The sequence below is a fragment of the Sturnira hondurensis genome, unplaced genomic scaffold (assembly GCF_014824575.4).
Source record: "Sturnira hondurensis isolate 20B ecotype Veracruz unplaced genomic scaffold, ASM1482457v3 Scaffold0017436, whole genome shotgun sequence".
Lineage (NCBI taxonomy): Eukaryota > Metazoa > Chordata > Mammalia > Chiroptera > Phyllostomidae > Sturnira > Sturnira hondurensis.
This window is the reverse complement of record NW_028090067.1, coordinates 6466884-6485812: the sequence shown is the minus strand read 5'-3', so window position 1 is coordinate 6485812 and position 18929 is coordinate 6466884. Positions and strand designations below refer to the sequence as shown.

Here is an 18929-nt window from a genome sequence, read left to right as displayed (position 1 = left end):
CTCTCTCTCACATCGATGTTTCTCTTCCTCTCTTCCTCCCTCCCTTCCCCTCTCTCTAAAAATAAATACATAAAATGTTTTTTTTTTAAAGGAAGGGTGAAGGGATTGAGCAAAAGGGAGCCTTAGCACTTAGTAATAATGCTTACTTAGCACATTAGAGAAATTCAAACGTTTGGTGAAGTAAACTAAATAAGGGGAATCAGCCGTAGCAAGCTGACTTATTTCAAAAGGGAGTGACAGAGCTTTAGAGATAACGGACATCAACCTAAAGTTCAATGCAGATATAAATTATACTTGTGAAAAGATACCTATTCTCACTTGTTTCCAGCTGTAAGAGTAGCCTGGGGGCCCTGGCTGGTGTGGGTCAGTGGACTGAGTGCTGGTCTATGAACCAAAAGGTCACTGGTTTGATTCCCAATCAGGGCACATGCCTGGGTTGTGGGCCAGGTCCCCGATTAGGGGATTGCAAGAGGCAAATGGATGGATACATCTCTTGCACATTGATGTTTTTCTCTTCCTCTTTTTCTCCCTCCCTTTGCCTCTCTCCTGAAATAAATAAAATCTAACAAAAAAATAAAAAGAGTAGCACGGCGGGGGGGTTGGGGGGAGAAAAGGGGAAAAAAAGAGTAGCAGAGCACACAGAAAGAGCGTGGGAAATAAAGCTACACTGACCCAGGGCTTAAATCCCTTGCAGTAAGCCACATGAGCTTAATCAAGTTTCAACCTCCCTGCGCCTCAGTTTTCTCACATGTCAATTTTCTCATGCGTAAAACAGAGCAAATAACATTTACCTTACAAGGTTGTTTTGAAGATAAAATGAGTAACATGTCAGCCTATTGTACACAACAGGCATTAAAAAGATGGTAGCTTAGCTTTCCTTTTAGTAATTGGTAAGATTGGGGTAAAAGCAAAACCGGATGGCCTCTTTTAGGAGTTAGAAGAATCAGAATTCAAGGGAAGTTTAATGAGAGCCATGTGCAAGACAATGTGCTAATTGCTTTATATCCAATGTCTCATTTAATCTTCACAAAAACAGTACTGACCTCAAAGGACTGTTACCTCTACTTTACATATGAGAAAAGGGAGGAACCTGTAACTTGTTCAAAATTACAAAACTGTCAGGTTTCAGAACTGAGTCTCAAACACAGGTTTGTGGCTTCAAAGGCCACGCTCTTGACCACTTGCTCACTTACTACAGTAAGTAAAGCATTTGGTGTTAATATTTAGAATGACTAGTCAAAATGCCACGTAGGCAATCATCTATTTTCTACGGACTCTTGAAACACGTATATTTCTCCCATGCTTACTTCTCTAAAACTTTTTGATAAGTAAGAATGCTTATTAAAAGTTCCAGCCTTTTCCAAAGAACTGTAGCTAAATCTTCCTGGAGTGAACTTATTCACCACCTGAAAAAATAATGAACAGTCAGAACAGCGCTCCCTTTGGTCTCTCCTAACCTACTTACATCCACTCCAGGTAGAGCATTCCACTATCGACCTCCTGCTTGGCCTGCAGCTTAGCCTGCTGGTACACTTCTGAAGCTTCCGGCTCACAGAGACCCAGCTGTACAATATTAGGAAACGGCTGTCGTCCAAGAAGATGTCCATTTAAAGATAAAAACTCCTGGAAATTCTCACAGACTGCGCAATCCTACGGACAAACTGAAATCTCTTAGAAACATAAGCAGAGCCAAGATCTGACATTTTTCTGTTTCTGTGATCTTGTTACTCTAAAGGCTTAAATGAGATATTCTCTGTATGAGCTAAAGCTGAATAACCAACCATTTAGGTAACAAATATAGAATGACCCTCTTCATACTTTAAACATAGGATAAAAATCTTATTATCAAAGTATTACTTTATTAACAAAAATACTTCTTTTAAAAAAAATACTTGAACACTTTACTTCAACTTTCAAACTTCAATCCTATTCACATTCCCAGTAGGCTAGGAAACAAAATAAGAAGAAGAATCAAAGGTCAAAATAAGAAAATCATCACTCTTCGCCTCTTCTGCTCATCCTCACTATTAAGCCTAGAAATAAGTGTCAAAAAAGCATGTCCTTGCAGGACTTATTTTTCAGATGAATATATACCTTTTCATCCAGTATATGCCGGTATTCCACAAATTCATGAATCAGATGAGCAGGGCCTACGAGTTCGGTTTTTGCTGTAATCCAGTCCAGGGAAAACATTAAAGCACGAAGTTCCTTTTTAAAATAAATAAATAAATAAGATCAGGGCTGTTAAAGAGATCAAAACATTTTAAGTCTACCATCACTACTGGGAGAAACTTAGCAGATACCTCAAATTTAACGATGAAAAGGAACATATAAATAGTTCCAAAGCAACATAAAATGGACCTCACACCTTAGCTCAAAGTAAATTTTAGTTGGATTAAAGACTTAAGTATAAAATCAATAACTTCAAAAATTCTAAAAGTTAAGGTATTTCTGTAAGCTTGAGGTGAAGGAAATGTTTGTAAACATGACACCAAAGCAAAATACCAAAAAGAAACATAGCCCTGGCTGGTGTGGTTCAGTGGATTGAGTGCAGCCTGAAAACCGAAAGGTCGCTGGTTTGATTCCCAGTCAGGGCACAGGCCTGGGTTGCAGGCCAGGTCCCCAGTTACAAGAGGCAACCAATCAACATATCTCTAGCACATCCATGTTTCTCTCCCTCTCTTTCTCCCTTCCTTCCCCTCTCTCTAAAAATAAATAAAATCCTTAAAGAAAAACAAAAGAAAGAAAAATAGTGGTATATTAAACAACATAAAAACTCAAATCTTCAATACAATAGGAACCAATCTAAATAAAATTTAAGGCAAAAAAAAAACAGGAAAAAAATTTTATAACAGGTATGATAGATGATAATATTAATATAATAAAAATGAACACTGCTCACTATTCATTTTTATAGAAAATACTTTAAAAAACAGGAAGATATACACCCTAATATAAAAATAGATAGACAGTCGATGAGAACCAATTCACAAAATAAAAAGTACAAATGGCCAAAAACCGCACCTGTAATCAAAGGGAAAGAGTAAGATTTACTATTTTTTAATATCAGATTGTTAAAGAATAAAAGAAATGATAAAAATATTGGCTGGAATCAGAGGAAATGAGCACTCTCATATTGACAGTGATACAAATCAAAGCAGCCCTGGAGGACAGTTTGACAGTCTGTACTAAAATTCCAACTGGGGACAACTTCCGCCAAGATGGAGGCATAGGTGGAAACGCTGTGCCTTCTCCCACAACCAAGTTTGAACACAACAAAGGTTTGGAGAACTAGGACACACCCAAAGACCAGAAAACGGAATTATACGGAAGTCCGACAACTACCAACCGTTCAACAGGGACGGTAAGAGGGGCGGAGCCAGCAGCGGAGCAGGGTCGGGCAGGACTGATCCCCCGACCTAGGTGCGCAGGCAGCCCGGAACCAGTCGGGGTGTGGGGCAGACTGACCACGGTCGCACATTCGCGCACAGTGAGGCGGACCACACAGGTCCCAGGGGGCGAACCCAGTGGTGGAGGGCTGACAGCGGTGGCACACTCGCGTGCAGTGGAACGAAACGCGTGGGCCTGGTGATGGTGGGGGCCGCGGTGGCTGGCGGCAGATGGGAAGCCATTGTCCCTCTTTGACCCCGCACCCACATACAATGTCATAACCCAGCGACTTAGTTGCCCTGTTCTAGTGAACACTTTAGGGCTCTGATCCTGCTACGGAACAGGCACGAACAGCCCAAAAGATGGTGCAAGAAGAACTCAAAGTCCCAGAGCCAATAAGCCAATTTCTCTAAGCGACTGAGAAATTGCCAGCCTCTCAGAAGCACAATTCAAGACACTATTTATCAGGATGCTCACAGAACTGGTAGATTATAGTCACAAATTAGAGGAACATATGAAGGCTAAACTAATTGAAATGAAGGGAGATACACAGGAAACCAATAGTGATGGAAAGGAAACTGGGACTCAAATCAATGGAATGGCCCAGAAGGAAGAACAAAACATCCCACCAGAAAGGAATGAAGAAATGAGAATTCAAAAAAATGAGGAGAGGCTTAGGAACCTCCAGGACACCTTTAAACGTTCCAACATCCGGATTATAGGGGTACCAGAAGGGGGAAAGAAACAGCCACGAGTGGAACACTTATTTGAACAAATAATAAAGGAGAACTTCCCCAATCTGGCAAAGGAAATAGACTTCCAGGAAATCCAGGAAGCTCAGAGAGTCCCAAAGAAGTTGGACCCAAGAAGGAACACACCAAGGCACATCAGAATTACATTAGCCAAGACCAAAATGAAGGAGAGAATCCTAGAAGCAGCAAGGGATAAGGGGACAGTCACCTACAAAGGAGTACCCATCAGACTGTCAGCTGGTTTCTCAAAAGAGACCTTACAGGCAAGAAGGGGATGGAAAGAAGTATTCCAAGTCATGAAATCCAAAGACCTACAGCCAAGATTGCTTTATCTAGCAAAACTTTCATTTAGAATGGAAGGACAGATAAAGTGCTTCTCAGATAAGGTCAAGTTCAAGGAGTTCATCATCACCAAGCCCTTATTATATGAAATGCTAAAGGGACTTATATAAGAAAAAGAAGATAAAAAATGTGAACAGTGAAAGGACAGCAAACACACAGTTATTAACAACCACACCTAAAACAAAAGCAAACCAAGAAGACAGCTAGATCAGGAGTGGAACCATAGAAATGAAGAACACATGGAGGGTTAGAAACAGGGGGGTGGGAGGGGGAGAAGGGGGGAGAAGGCACAGAAAATAGCATAGATGGTAGGTAGAAAATAGATGGGGGGAGGGCGAGAATAGTGGGGGAAATATAGAATCTAAAGAACTTGAGACACGTGGTTATAAACTAAGGGGGGGGAATGGTGGGGGAGGGAGTGTGCGGGTGGAGGGGAATGAAGGGGGGGAATAGAACAACTGTAATGGTATAATCAATAAAATATATTTAAAATAATAAAATAAAAAATAAAATTCCAACTGTACACACCATTTGACCCAGAGATTACACTTATAAATATGTGTCCTAAGAAAATAATCAGATGAGTGTGTTTAAGAAATCTAATTGTTCATAACCAACTGGTTAATCATAATGTAGCTACACTATGAAATAGTATGCAGCTTTAAAAATTACATTGCTCTATATAAATTGACATGAAAAGATGACCATGAAATACCATTAAATGGAAAAAAACAAGAAATAGGACTATTTCAATGGTATTATGATCCCATTTTGATTTTAGAGGATAAGTGTGTATATCGGAGCAACAAAATAATCTAGAAAAGTATCCACAAAAGCATTAACTGTTGCTAATTGTGACCTTCATTTCCTTATTTTAGTTTTCTTAAATTTTTTCCAATGAAAATAAATCACTATCTTTAATCATCAGGGGAAAAAAAAACTTAAAAAGTGAGAAGAAACTGAATCCTGCCACACTATCATACATACCAAAACTTTGGGTTTTTTCTACTTTTTTTTTTAATGCATGGACCCATTAATTCCACTTCAAGGAATTTTCAAAGGAAATACTATAGGTGTAAAGATAACCAAGAATATTCATTACAGCATCCTAAGGTCAAAAAGACTGAAAACAACCTAAATATTCAACAATTACAGTTTGGTTAAATAAATTAGGGCACTTATATTTTTGGAATACCTTTACTCCAATATAGATTATTAAATATAAAGTGTATTATTAAACAGGCCACAACATCATTTTTGTAACCAAGAAATAATATACCTAAGTATAGAAAAATTATTCAAAGTACATATGGTTTTCCAAAATTTTATCTACCAATTACATTTCTAGTAGTTGGTAGTTATGACTTCAAATATCATCTATGTGCTAATAATTCCCAAATGTTATCTTTAGTCCCTATCTCCAGAGATCTAGATTTATATATCCAACTAAATGCTCAATATTTCTAGTTAAATGTTTTACTATGTATATCAGACTTATACTCAAAATGAGTTCCTAACCTTCTCCCCGCCCCAAAAAACACTTGTTCTACGCACAGACGTAGCAACTCTAGTCCTTCCTCTGCACGAGCCTGAAGTCATCTTTGATTCTTCTCTTGTAATGCATGTCAAATACATCAGCAAATCATGATTCTACTCCCATACATCACTTTCTTTCTCCTTCCATGCTTTTTTCTTCTGAGCACTTACTACCCCATGGCTTGGTGTAAGTTTATTTGTCCACTGTCAGTCTCCTCCACAAAATGTAAGTTCAATGACAGGAGGGATTTCATGGCCATAGCATCCTCATAATGAGTAACAATGCCAGTACGTAATAAGCACTCAATAAATATTTGTTGAATGAATGAATATACTTTCCCATCCTCCGTTTCCTCTCTAAACTCAAAAACAAACTCACACTGCCTCTATAAAGAAAAGCTACCGGTGAGAACAGAGTGAATCTTCAGGTGGTTCATTTATTGCAGTTACTAAAGTACCTTTCTAAATCGCTGCAGGTAAAAATAGTAACAAAAATAAAAATACATAGACTGTAATTCTATTTTTCCTAATAAAAATTTCTAAACAGGACTAAATAAAAGTGAGACAAAACAAGTTAATGTTTAAACGGGTGGGTCATCTTACTTTGTGCATATTGGCACTAGCCATGTGATAGGCCAGATAATTGTACCAGTACATGCAGTCCTCCTGATCTAACGAGAGAGTATGTGGCTGGTGGTACCTCTGGAACTGAGTGATTATCTTCTTGTGCAGATCCTGCAACCCAGATGATATGTATCAGAGGAGAGGAACAATTTCATAACCTGAACAGTGCAGTAACTCCAGCTTCCAAAGCTATTTAAGAATGTACATAAAATCTCCCCACAACATACTTATTACAAAAGAAAAAAGTAGCAACTATAAAGATAATGCTAGATATCACTTTAACCAAGTGATCAATGGTAACATCACTGATAATATATATCAACACTCTGATATGATGCACCGAGAAGAACACAACAGTATTTCTGTGGTATTCTTGCCAAAATTATATAGCCTTGATCTAGTCAGGAGAAAAATATCAAGTGAACCCAAACTAAGGAACGCTGTACAAAATAACCAGCTAGGTCAACAGGTCACAAGTGACCATGAGAGATCACGAAACCTGAGGAATTTTCAGAGTTGAGGAGACTAAGAAAACATGACAAGTATATGCAATATGGAATCCTGAATTGGATTTGGACCACAAAAAGGACACCAAGGGGAAAGGCAGCAAATGTCAGTCTGTAGACTTGTCACATTGCAGTTATATTTGACATTGACACTGGGGAGAGCTGAGTGAAAGGTACAGGCACAGAAAGTGTACTATTTTACAACTTTTCTGTGTCTAAAATTAACCCCAGCCCTGGCTGGTATAGCTCAGTGGATTGAGCGCGGGCCTGCAACCTACAGGATCACGGTTTGATTCCCAGTCAGGGCACGTGCCTGGGTTGCAGGCCAGTTCCCAGCAGGGGACTCACAAGAGGCAACCATACACTGATACTTCTCTCCTTCTCTTCCTCTCTAAAGATAAATAAATAAAATCTTTAAATAAATAAATAAATAAATAAATAAAATTAACCCCAAAATAGAGTTTTATAAAAAAGACAGAGAGAGAATGTACAGACGTACAAGTACCTGAAGCTGGGTGCGGTTCTTCTCTGTAAGGAAATCTACTTGAAGATCATGCAAATAATACAAAAATGATTTTCCGTTCCGGTCACAGAATAAGAGAGACTTATTAACAAACTCCTGCAGTATGTCTTCAACTTCTTCAGTCTCCATGTCCCAGAGAACACATAAAACCTAGGAATCATTTGAAGCATTTAATGTGCCACAGAAGTACACTGACCAGACTGCAGACAAGGTGTTAACACACACCAAAAATCGTATCTCAAAGCTCTGAACAAGAATCTCTATTTCATAAGAAAGAGCTCAATCATTCCCCAAGATAGAACAGAATAGAGAAAGAGAGAAAGAAGTTGGATGCTTCTTAGCTTCACTTAGAGCCACCGAGAAACAGGTAACTCGTCCCCAGTTCACCATCAAGCCCTTGATGGAGACTGAGAGCAATGGGACCTTCCATCCCACCACCTCAATCACACAGATCTTATCTTTCCCATATCCTCCGTAACAATATTCTTGGCACTTTATTAAAGGCTACACGCCTTAAATACCCAGGGATGAGGATTCTTGGTCCTTCTATTACCTTTGTAGGCACCTTAACGTCCTTCTGAAAAATGGAGAGATCTGTGTAATAATCTTTGATATCTTCTCTGAGCATGTCAACACTTATAGACATGGCTTCATCCAGGGCCTCATAATCGTAAGATGAAGATTTCCTTATCCTCTTAAACTGCTTATTCTGAAGTTGCCTGAGGTAGTACTCCCAGCGGTTGGGAAAGTCACGTAAAAGAGCACCAATTAAAGACACTACAAGAGGAGAACCTAAAGAACCAAACAAAGTCAGTGTGTTAACATTGTCTCATTTCAGAATTACCTCTAAGTTAAAAATCGATTTATTGCTGCATGGTTCCCAAAGCCTTAAAATATTTATTTTAAGGAAACCATTAGAAATAAGAAATATTTCATTTATGGACAGTCATCACAGAATTATTTAAAATAATGAAAAATCTTAAATAACAGAAATGACTAGATTAATGTATATGACAATATTATGCCATTGGTAAATTTTTTTCAAACGACATTTAATGGCACGGGAAAATGATCAAGACTTGTATGAAAAGGACAAGATTTTAAATTATGTATACCACATTATAATCTCAATATTTTTTCCAAAGTTTTATATGTCCTAAAAGACTGGAAGAAGTACTCTCATGATACTAATAATTATCAGATTATGAAGAGTTTCTTTTTTTCTTTATAGTACAGATATGCATCAGCTTTATAATGAATACAAATTACCTTATTTTTTGGACCATAAGACACACCTAGGTTCTAGAGAAAAATAGGAAAAAAATTTTTGAAGCAAAAAAATGTAGTAAAATATTTAATAACATAACTAACATAATATTTCACCAATGTAAATATAAGCACAACTCAACAACATTAACAACCATTATTCCTCCCCAATTTGGGGGGGGCAGTACATCTTATAGTCCAAAAAACACAGTAAACATTTTTTCTAAGTTTAAGATTTTTTTTAAAGACAATTAACTCAAAACCAAGTATCTACTTGATAGCAGAAAGGAAAAAAAGAAGGTATTTCCATGCATTAACAACAACGGAAAAAGTAATCTTAACTGCTGATAGATTTGACTGCATAAAAGTTTAAATTTCTGTATTTCAAAAAGACTAAAAAATTAGAGGGACAAAAAACTGGGGGAAAATATTTGAAAAAAATGAGATATATCTAGGACTTCCGGCCAAGATGGAGGCGTAGGTGGAAACACTGTGCCTCCTCGCACAACCAAGTTTAAAGACAATAAAGTTTTAGAAACAAAAACTCAACCAAAACACAGAAAATTGAATTGTATGGAAGTCCGACAAAAACGAACCACTCAGCCAGACTGGTAAGAGAGGCGGAGTCAGGGGCTGGCAGAGCGGGGTTGGGCAGGAAAGATCAGCCGGACCCACCCAGGAGCACAGGCGGTGGTTGGTGGATCCCAGGCGTGGGGTGGCAACGGGCAGACCCAGTGAGGGCGCAAGGCGGCCGGCCGGCTGACTTCGGTCACACATTCGCACGCAGATAAACCAAGCAAAGGAGCAAACAGTGAGACAGACGGCTTAGGCTAGGGCCCCAGCGATGGGAATTAGAGCCTGAAAACACCATCTGGAAAGACTTTAGGAGTCGAGGTACCATGAGAGGATCCTAGGCTCACAGAGAGTTTGTTGGAGAGACCCACAGGGTCCTGGAGGGTGCACAGGCCCACACACCTGGGAGCCGGCACCAGGGGGGCCCAGTTTGCTTGTGGGAAGCGGCAGAGGGGACCGAAATCTGAGAGAGAGAGAGTAACAAACCCCCCATTGCCCCTCTCTGACCCCGCCCCCACATGCAGTGTCACAACCCAGCAAATGGGTCCCCCCGCTCTGGTGAACACCTAAGGCTCCGCCCCTCATACCTAACAAGCTCGAACAGACCAAAACATTATGGCTCAAGAACAGCTCAAAGTCCCAGAGCCAATAATTCCAAGTGACCAAGAAATAGCCAAACTATCAGATGCACAGTTCAAAACACTGGTGATCTGGATGCTCACAGAACTGATTGATTTTAGTCACAAATTAGAGGAACATATGAAGGCTAAACTAATTGAAATGAAGGGAGATGCACAGGAAACCAATAGTGATGGAAAGGAAACTGGGACTCAAATCAAGGGAGTGGACCAGAAGGAAGAAAGAAACAACCAAACAGAAAAGAAGGAAGAAACAAGAATTCAAAAAAATGAGGAGAGGCTTAGGAACCTCCAGGACATCTTTAAACGTTCTAACATCCGAATTATAGGGGTACCAGAAGGGGGAGAGGAAGAGCAACAAGTGGAAAACATATTTGAACAAATAATAAAGGAGAACTTCCCCAATCTGGCAAAGGAAATAGACTTCCAGGAAATCCAGGAAGCTCAGAGAGTCCCAAAGAAGTTGGACCCAAGAAGGAACACACCAAGGCACATCATAATTACATTAGCCAAGACTAAAATGAAGGAGAGAATCCTAGAAGCAGCAAGAGATAAGGGGACAATCACCTACAAAGGAGTTCCCATCAGACTGTCAGCAGATTTCTCAAACGAGACCTTATAGGCAAGAAGGGGATGGAAAGAAGTATTCCAAGTCATGAAATGCAAAGACCCACATCCAAGATTGCTTTATCCAGCAAAATTTTCATTTAGAATGGAAGGACAGATAAAGTGCTTCTCAGATAAGATCAAATTCAAGGAGTTTATCATCACCAAGCCCTTATTATATGAAATGTTAAAGGGACTTATCTAAGAAAAAGAAGACAAAAAATATGAACAGTGAAAGGACAGCAAACTCATAGTTATTAACAACCACACCTAAAACAAAAGCAAACCAAGAGGACAGCTAGATCGGGAGTGGAACCATAGAAATGGAGATCACATGAAGGGTTAGCAACAGGGGAGTGGGAGGAGGAGAAGGGGGGAGAAGGTACAGAGAATAAGTAGCATAGATGGTAGTTAGAAAATAGGGGGCAGGGCAAGAATAGTATGGGAAATATAGATTCTTTTTTTTTTCCTTTGGGAAATACAGATTCTAAAGAACTTGTGACACATGTACATAAACATAAGGGAGGGAACGGTGGGGGAGGGGTATGCAGGGTGGAGGGGAAAGAAGGTGGGGAAATAGGACAACTGTAATGGCATAATCAATAAAATATATTTTTAAAAAAAGAAAAATGGCTAACAGCTTCAATAGAGTACCTAAAAGTCAATTAAAGATACTTATACCACAAAAGGGAAGCAAGTCAAGAATAATGTCAGAAAATGCAAAAATTAAATAAATAAGTAAAAAGTTTAACTTTGCTAGTAAAAAATGCAAATTAAGACAAAACCAATGTTTACTTATCAAATTAGAATACTAATTTTATAGAATCCTAACCAAAAAAAATTTAATACTCTCACCACACTTTTTACTCTTTGACGGCAGAGGCCATGTCTTCATGTTAACGTGGTAAGGGTATTCACTTAACATTATCTTCATGAATGAATCCCAAATACTACTTTACATTTAGGGTACCAGAGAACAACCTAAAATGCTACATATTCTAGCAAAGCTTTTGGATGTTCATATGCTAAACTGTCATATTCATTAACTTAATTTACAACAGGATAAGTTAACATCTCTATAACCCCCTCACACATAAAATAAGGAACTATACCTTTACATTCTTTTATAATACTATGAGCTTGTTCTGGCAAATCTGATTTCTTCATATTAACAAAAAGGGATAAAATTTCAAGTCCTTTTTCTTTTCCTAAGCCACTCTCCACAGGAACTACATATTTAGGACCTGCAAAATCACAAGATATAGTAAGTCATTCGGTATGCCACATACTTACATGTAACTGACTTAAAACATAAAGGTACTAAAAAGTAAATTAATAATCCTTACCCATCACTGAATCCGTAACACTCTTGTCTCTGGTTGTAAGGAGAATCTGACACTGATTGTCAAAAGCTTTTAATACCCAAGGATCCCAAACATCATCCAAGATCAACAGAGACCTAATTAAAAGAACTGTATTGAGTCACCAATGACATTTATTTTAAGCTTCCTTTAAAAAAATTTAAAAAGAGAATGCCACCACTGTTTTTTAAATTTCCTCTTTTCTTTGCTATATCCATTTCACAATACTCACATACTCACAGGAAAGTCACAGCTGTAAACCTACTTTTGCCCACCCTGTATATTGATTCAAAAAAGAAAAAAATAAGCATCCCTCTCACCTAAAATCGGTGCATATTAAAGTTAAAGGACTATAAAAAGAGGGCCAGAAGTATCAGAAATCAGCTACCTGGAGCCTATCCACGGAATGAGACTTTTTTCCAATTCAGTCATTAAGCACCAAAACCAAATAAGAACTGGGCTGGGGTTAGAGTTACAATGAATCATAAAACAGTGATGATTTTTAAGCGCATTTACCTACAAAACTAAAAATTTCATATGTTCTGACCTAACAGAATGCATTGGCAAGATTACTTTTCATTTGATACACTCATGGGGTGTTTTCCACCCAAGAAATCAGTTTATAAATAATGAGAAAAAAAATCTCTGTACCAATTCCTGACTGGTCTCTCCAAAAACATTTAAAACTCACCAGAACAAATTAGAAAAAAATACAACTAAAACCTGACAGCATAATTACACAATAGTGTTTTCACCTAATGCCACACTACTTCTGAACACGACCAAAAAAGACTCTAGGCACATACACAGGTTGGAACATTGCAAGAGTACAAACCGAAAATGACTGGCATTGTAAGCCATGGTTTGATATATCTGAGAGTGGTTACAGTATTTTCCTAAACAGAAATCACTTTTATTTTGCAAAGAAGGGAAGTAGGATTAGGGAGAAGTTACCGAGCAAGAAAAAGGAGAATGGTTAGCGGTCTCCATTCTACTTCCTCCAGGAAAATGGGTACCAGTGAGTACCAGGGGGAAGGGGAGATGACGAAGGGGTTCAGAGGAGAGCAACACCAGAGAAAGGGGAGCTTCCCTCTACAGTGAGCACCCATCATAATCATCTAAAGGAGGCTTTTCCCCAAAAGTACTCCTCTCACTCAATGTTCTGATATGAATCCCTGCACCAGTCACCAGGCGCAGCAATGCCATCATCTGAGTCTTGCCCAATTGACTGCCACACTCCCAAGAGACGCTACACTCATGGTTGTGCTTGCAGCACTGACCCAGGTCCAACACCCAATGCTACTTAAATGAGCAAGTGAAAACAAAGGCCGCTAGATCGTGGAAATCAAAGTATTGACTGAATTCCCGATTATACCCTTAAGACAAGCAGCAACTAAGCTGCTGTCTCCCATCGGGCTCTGTAGAAACTGTGAAACAGCTGGTAACAGTGCCTGGCACATAATTATATCAGTATTTGTTGAATGAATTAATGAAATAAACAAATAAAACAAACTCAAAGTATACTGAAATAGAAGAGTTACATGTATACCCCAATGAAGACAACACAATTAGAAGAAACCCATTCAATGAAAAAGCCTTCCTGACTCTGAGTTTTACTAGTTGCCTATGTTTAATCTCTCTTGTTCCATATTAATCCATTCGAAACAATGGATTCAACGTAACAGCTTGCATTTTCCAGCAAAGACCACTCACCTACTTGCCATATTTCTTAAGAGCCTACAATGGTGCATAAGAGGTAATGTCGTAGGTAGGAGGCAAAGAGAAGGGCAGCAGTTCTAGGCCAGTGGAAGCCACTTTTTAAATTTAATACAAGAGAGAAGGCAATGGTTTGTTCTAACACCCTCTGCTGAACAGTGAGAAAAGGGTATGATGCTCTCAAGGTCTCAGGAGTTGGGGCTCACTGGGACTTTACATGCCGACTAAATTCGACCATCTGTACCTTGGGTGTTTGCGCAGCATCAGAAGGCGGAGACGGTCTTTAGCCTCTTCAATATTAAGTGGAAGCCTCTGGGAGAAACTCTCATCCTGATCCAGCCGTGTACAAAGGTTCTGTAGTTTCATCAGAAGCCCAGATTTGTCTTGCTTCCCAACCGAAATCCAATGCACACCCCCTGGGAAACAATCTGATGAGGGAAAAAAGAATAAACTCAAGGCCTTTGAACAGGAGTCTTTCTTTCAAAGATTTTACTAATAAGCAGATCTATTTCAATCTTCAATCTCATATCTTCAATTTCTTTTGAATTAAGGACATAAGTTTTATGCCCTGGCTGGTATGGCTCAGTGGACTAAGTGCCAGCCTGCAAACCAAAAGTCAGCAGGTCGATTCCCAATCACAGGGCACATGCCTGGGTTGCAGGCCACGACCCCAGATGGGGGCATATGAGAAGCAATCGATTAATGTACCTCTCACACATTGATGTTTCCCTCCCTTTCTTTCTCCCTCCCTTCCCCCCTCTCTAAAAATAAATAATTAATTTTTTTTTTTTTTTTTAAATGTTTTAGCCCTGGCTGGTGTAGCTCAGTGGATTGAATGCAGGCCTTCAAACCAAAAGATCATGGTTTGATTCCCAGTCAGGGCCCATGCCTGTGTTGCAGGCCAGTTCCCAGCAGGGAACGCATGAGAGGCAACCATACATTGATATTTCTCTTTATCAGTAAAAATCTTACCGAACAAAACTTCGTAATCGTTGCCCTACGTCACCAGTCATCACTTAGAGCAGTTTCTCAGCCTAGGCACTCTGGACAGTCTCGCCCAGACAACTCATTGCCGTGAGAGACTGCCCTGTGCACTGCAGGATGTTCAACAGCCCCCCTGGCTTCTACCCACTGGAGTCCAGGAGTATTCCCCCTTCCCAGTATGACAACCAAACGTGTCTCCAGACACAGCCCATGTCAGCTGGGGGAGAGGGGCAAAATCACCTCTGACTGAGAACCATAATGTCTAGAAACAGGTAACTCTCTCATTATGGTTCACACACAGAGACTTAAAGTAAGAAGTTAGGTTCAAGTCTGCCTGTACTATCAGCTGTGCAATCTCTGGCAAAGCATTCAGCCTCAGTCTCACCTATTATACTGAAATATGACTGTTTACCCAACCTATTTTAAAGTTGCTCTGCAAAATTAATGCTATCAAATATGTGAATTCGCTATGCTAACTGCAAAGGGTTATAAGAGACTTCATAGTGATAGGCATCTGAGAGCACCTTACACATATTAAGCGCTGAACTAACAAGCACTGTATCAGGAGCGAAACATCTTAATAGACTATACTAAATCAGCTCCCCACAGACAGGAAAAAATGTGAGAGGGATCCCTATGTGTAAAATATGGTGGATGGCAACACTAGATCATACCAATGGCATTAATCATGAAGATTTCTATTACGTGATCATAAAAGTATAAGAAAAAGCAAAAAATAGATACAAAGATAAATGAGTTATATTATACTGAAGGCAATTTATTTACCAGTATGCAAAAATAATTAAGTACTGCCCTGGCTAGTGTGGCTCAGTAGATTGAGTGCCGGCCTCAGGAGATTGAGGTCACCAGTTTGATTCCCAGTCAGGGCACATGCCTGGGTTGTGGACCAGGCACCCAGTAAGGGGCACACAAGAGGAAACCACACACTGATGTATCTCTCCCTCTCTTTCTCCCTCCCTCCCCCTCTCTCTGAAAATAAATAAAATCTTTTTTAAAAAAGAAATAATTAACCCTGGCTGGTGTAGCTCAGTGGATTGAGCGCGGGCTTGCGAACCACACGATCTAGGTTTGATTCCCAGTCAGGGCACATGCCTGGGTTGCAGGCCAGTCCCCAACAGGGGACTCATGAGAGGCAACCATACATTGATATTTCTCTCCTTCTCTCCTTCCCTTCCTCTCTAAAGATAAATAAATAAAACATTAAAAAAGAAATAATTAAATACAAAAAGAAACCATTATTTTAAAAACTTAATCATCCAAAAGAATTATTTGTATATATGCACGAAGATGTACTTATGACATATTTTGTGAGCACTATGCTAACAGTTCTCCACATTAATCTACATTTAATCCTCACCGCAGACTATCAAGCAGACACTATTGCTATCCCCCACTTTGCAGATGAGGACCTGAGGTATAAAAAGGTTGAGTAATTTGTCTACCATTACACAGCTAATTAAGCAGAGATGGAATTTCAAAACGCCAGCCTCAATGCTCAACTTCTAAACCGTTCTTCCACCACAAGGATCTTCACAGCAACGTAGTTTGCAACAGGAAACAGCTGGAGACCGCCAGCAACGTCCCTCTGAACCACCTCTTCCCCGACAGGCTTCCAAAGCCTGAAGCAGGCTCAAGTGAAGAAGGGTAGAACTTCACACATAAAGAAAGTCTGGAATACTAAATAGAACTTGACATTTCAATCATTGAAACTTTTTTAAATTTACCGATTTTAGAGAAAAAGAGGAAAGGAGAGGGGGAGGGACAGATACATCAGTTTGTTGTTCCACTTATTTATGCATTTATTGGTTGCTTCTTGTATGTGCCCTGACTGGGACAGAACCCACAACCTTGGCTTATTGTGGCGACACTCTAACCAAATGAGCTACCTGGCTTGGGTGAAATAAAACTTTTTAAAAAATCTGAAGTACCCTGGGGATGCTGAACCTCTACAAGGTCAGTCAAAGAATCAGTCCCAGAGAAGAGTTTTTAACAGGCAATGAAGGAAAAGAGTAAAGTTGCTTTCTGATTACACCCAACAAACCCCAATGCAATAGTTACACATTCACTAATAAACCCAATAAAACTGCCAAGGTTTATAACTATGAATATGAATTGAAACTCGGTTGGGTGATTTGCTCCAGCAAAAAGAAGCAAGTAATGATCTGGATGAGCAACAGGGGTAAGAACGAATACCTACTCCATTTCCTAACATAAAGAAGGAATCAGCTTTCACCCAAGATAAGGAGAGAACCTAAGAGCCAAGAGTATGTGCTAAGGAGCAACCAAATGATGGGCAATAAAAATCTAGACCCAAGTGTAAGAGGAGACTGATAGGATAAATAATAAGGATATTATGGAATCAATGGGTATTTCTTGATAGGTCAGAAAACTGCAGTAGTGCACTTAGAGAACAGAATAGGCAGAGGCAGGCAAAGCACCAAATAGAATGTTTATAACAAGATTTCAAAAGTGGCATCCCTTCTGGTAGTGCCAAGGACCAGGGTCCAGACCAAGGTCCAAGGAAACATATGGCTGAAGTGTAGTGAAGAAAACGCCACTGAAGATAAAGAACTTAAGGAAATGAGAGGCCAAGATTTTAGATGATCATTCACTGAGATATTAAAACTACTAAGTGTGCCCCAAAAGAAGGGCTTAAGTTTACAATTAAGAACTCCAGCCCTGACTGGCACAGCTCAGTGGATTCAGCACCGCCAGCCTGTGAACCAAGAGGTCACCAGTTTGATTCCCAGTCAGGACACATGCTTAGATTGCGGCCAGATCCCCAGTGGGAGTGAGAGGCAACCAGTCGATGTTTCTCTCCCTCTTTCTCCCCTCCTTCCCCTGTCTCTAAAAAGAAATAAACATAAAATTAAAAAATTGTAAGAAAAAATAAATGAGCTCTGACCTTCTACATTAAAATAAAAAAAACTCCAATTATCAATAAATGAGAGTACATACCTGGGAAAGATTAAAGAAATGAGCTTCAAAGGACAAACAATTTAGCTGAGGAGAGAGTATTAATAGTTTGAATGAGGCACCACAGAACAAGAACATCTACCTACTTCCTGGTGACAAAGTATGTGGGATATAAATGAAAAAAACTTGTCGCACCAGTGAAGAAGCCTATGGGAAAGGTGGTACTCTCAGAAAACTGCCCAGTTTCAGTAAAACAAAAAGGTAACCATTAAAAGAAAGGGTTGATGGCATCGAGGAGTTTCCTGGTCACAGAGGGGAAGTCTACGGGGAACGGCAGAAACGTTGGGAACCAGGGAGGTAACCTAGGTCAGATTTTGGCTGTCCCGAGTAGTAACTGCCATGAGAAAATCTAAAACATAACACATGACCACGAGACAGAGAACTCTGTGATAACTAAGGTAAAAAGCTTCCTGAAGTTCCCTTCACCTTCCTTCACTGTGAGTCAACAGTTACAAAGCGGAAAATCCCGGATTTCTGTTTCAGTTTCTGGCTCCACCTAGTGTTGGAATGTAGTGTTGGAACACTATCGCTGTACACGTTTGTAAGTGCACTGGAAAGAATTTGAAACAATTCACTCTCAACTGTTAACCATGCTATCCATGGTGAAGAATTTAGGAAAAGGGGGAGAAGGGCAAGTAAAGAGAATTTTATTTTCTTTGTAAATGAAAATATCACACCTGTAACATTTAAAACAAAATTTTGAACTACCTGTTGCTCCTAAGGTTCTTTTTATATTCTAACTTGTGCTTTCTATTAAAAATTTTGTTTGAATCATTCCAGGATTAAAGAGAAGGCCAAGAAAGTATCCTGATATAGCTAGCTAGTAAATTCTTTAGATTTAAATTTAAGTACCTATTACCTAAATAAAGTCTTTCCTAAATTTAAAACTAATAAACAAGAGCATTATAAACACATGCAAAAAGTGAACAGAACACTAATAGCTTTAAAAATAACAACAGACCAAATGACTTACTGATCTGCAAAAATCCTACTACCACAAAATGACAACTAAATACTGAAGCATTAATTCCACATTTCAGAAAGAATCTAAACACTTTGACTGAGGGAGCAATTTAGTCTTGAATGATTTCTACAATTCAGACAAACTTAATCAG

The 18929-nt window shown here is 39.3% G+C and overlaps 1 protein-coding gene across 2 annotated transcripts in view; it reads right to left on the bottom strand.

Moving 5' to 3' along the window:
• APAF1 (apoptotic peptidase activating factor 1) overlaps positions 1–18929 on the bottom strand; it is a 73022-nt gene that overhangs the window by 45174 nt on the left and 8919 nt on the right. For both annotated transcript variants that reach the window (XM_037068557.1, XM_037068558.1), the window contains exons 5-12: positions 14078–14261; positions 12103–12215; positions 11869–12000; positions 8227–8465; positions 7656–7823; positions 6624–6755; positions 2095–2208; positions 1466–1650 (exon numbers count right to left, since the gene is read on the bottom strand). In XM_037068557.1, coding sequence (XP_036924452.1) covers positions 1466–1650; positions 2095–2208; positions 6624–6755; positions 7656–7823; positions 8227–8465; positions 11869–12000; positions 12103–12215; positions 14078–14261 — 1267 coding nt within the window. The remainder of the gene's footprint in view (positions 1–1465; positions 1651–2094; positions 2209–6623; positions 6756–7655; positions 7824–8226; positions 8466–11868; positions 12001–12102; positions 12216–14077; positions 14262–18929) is intronic.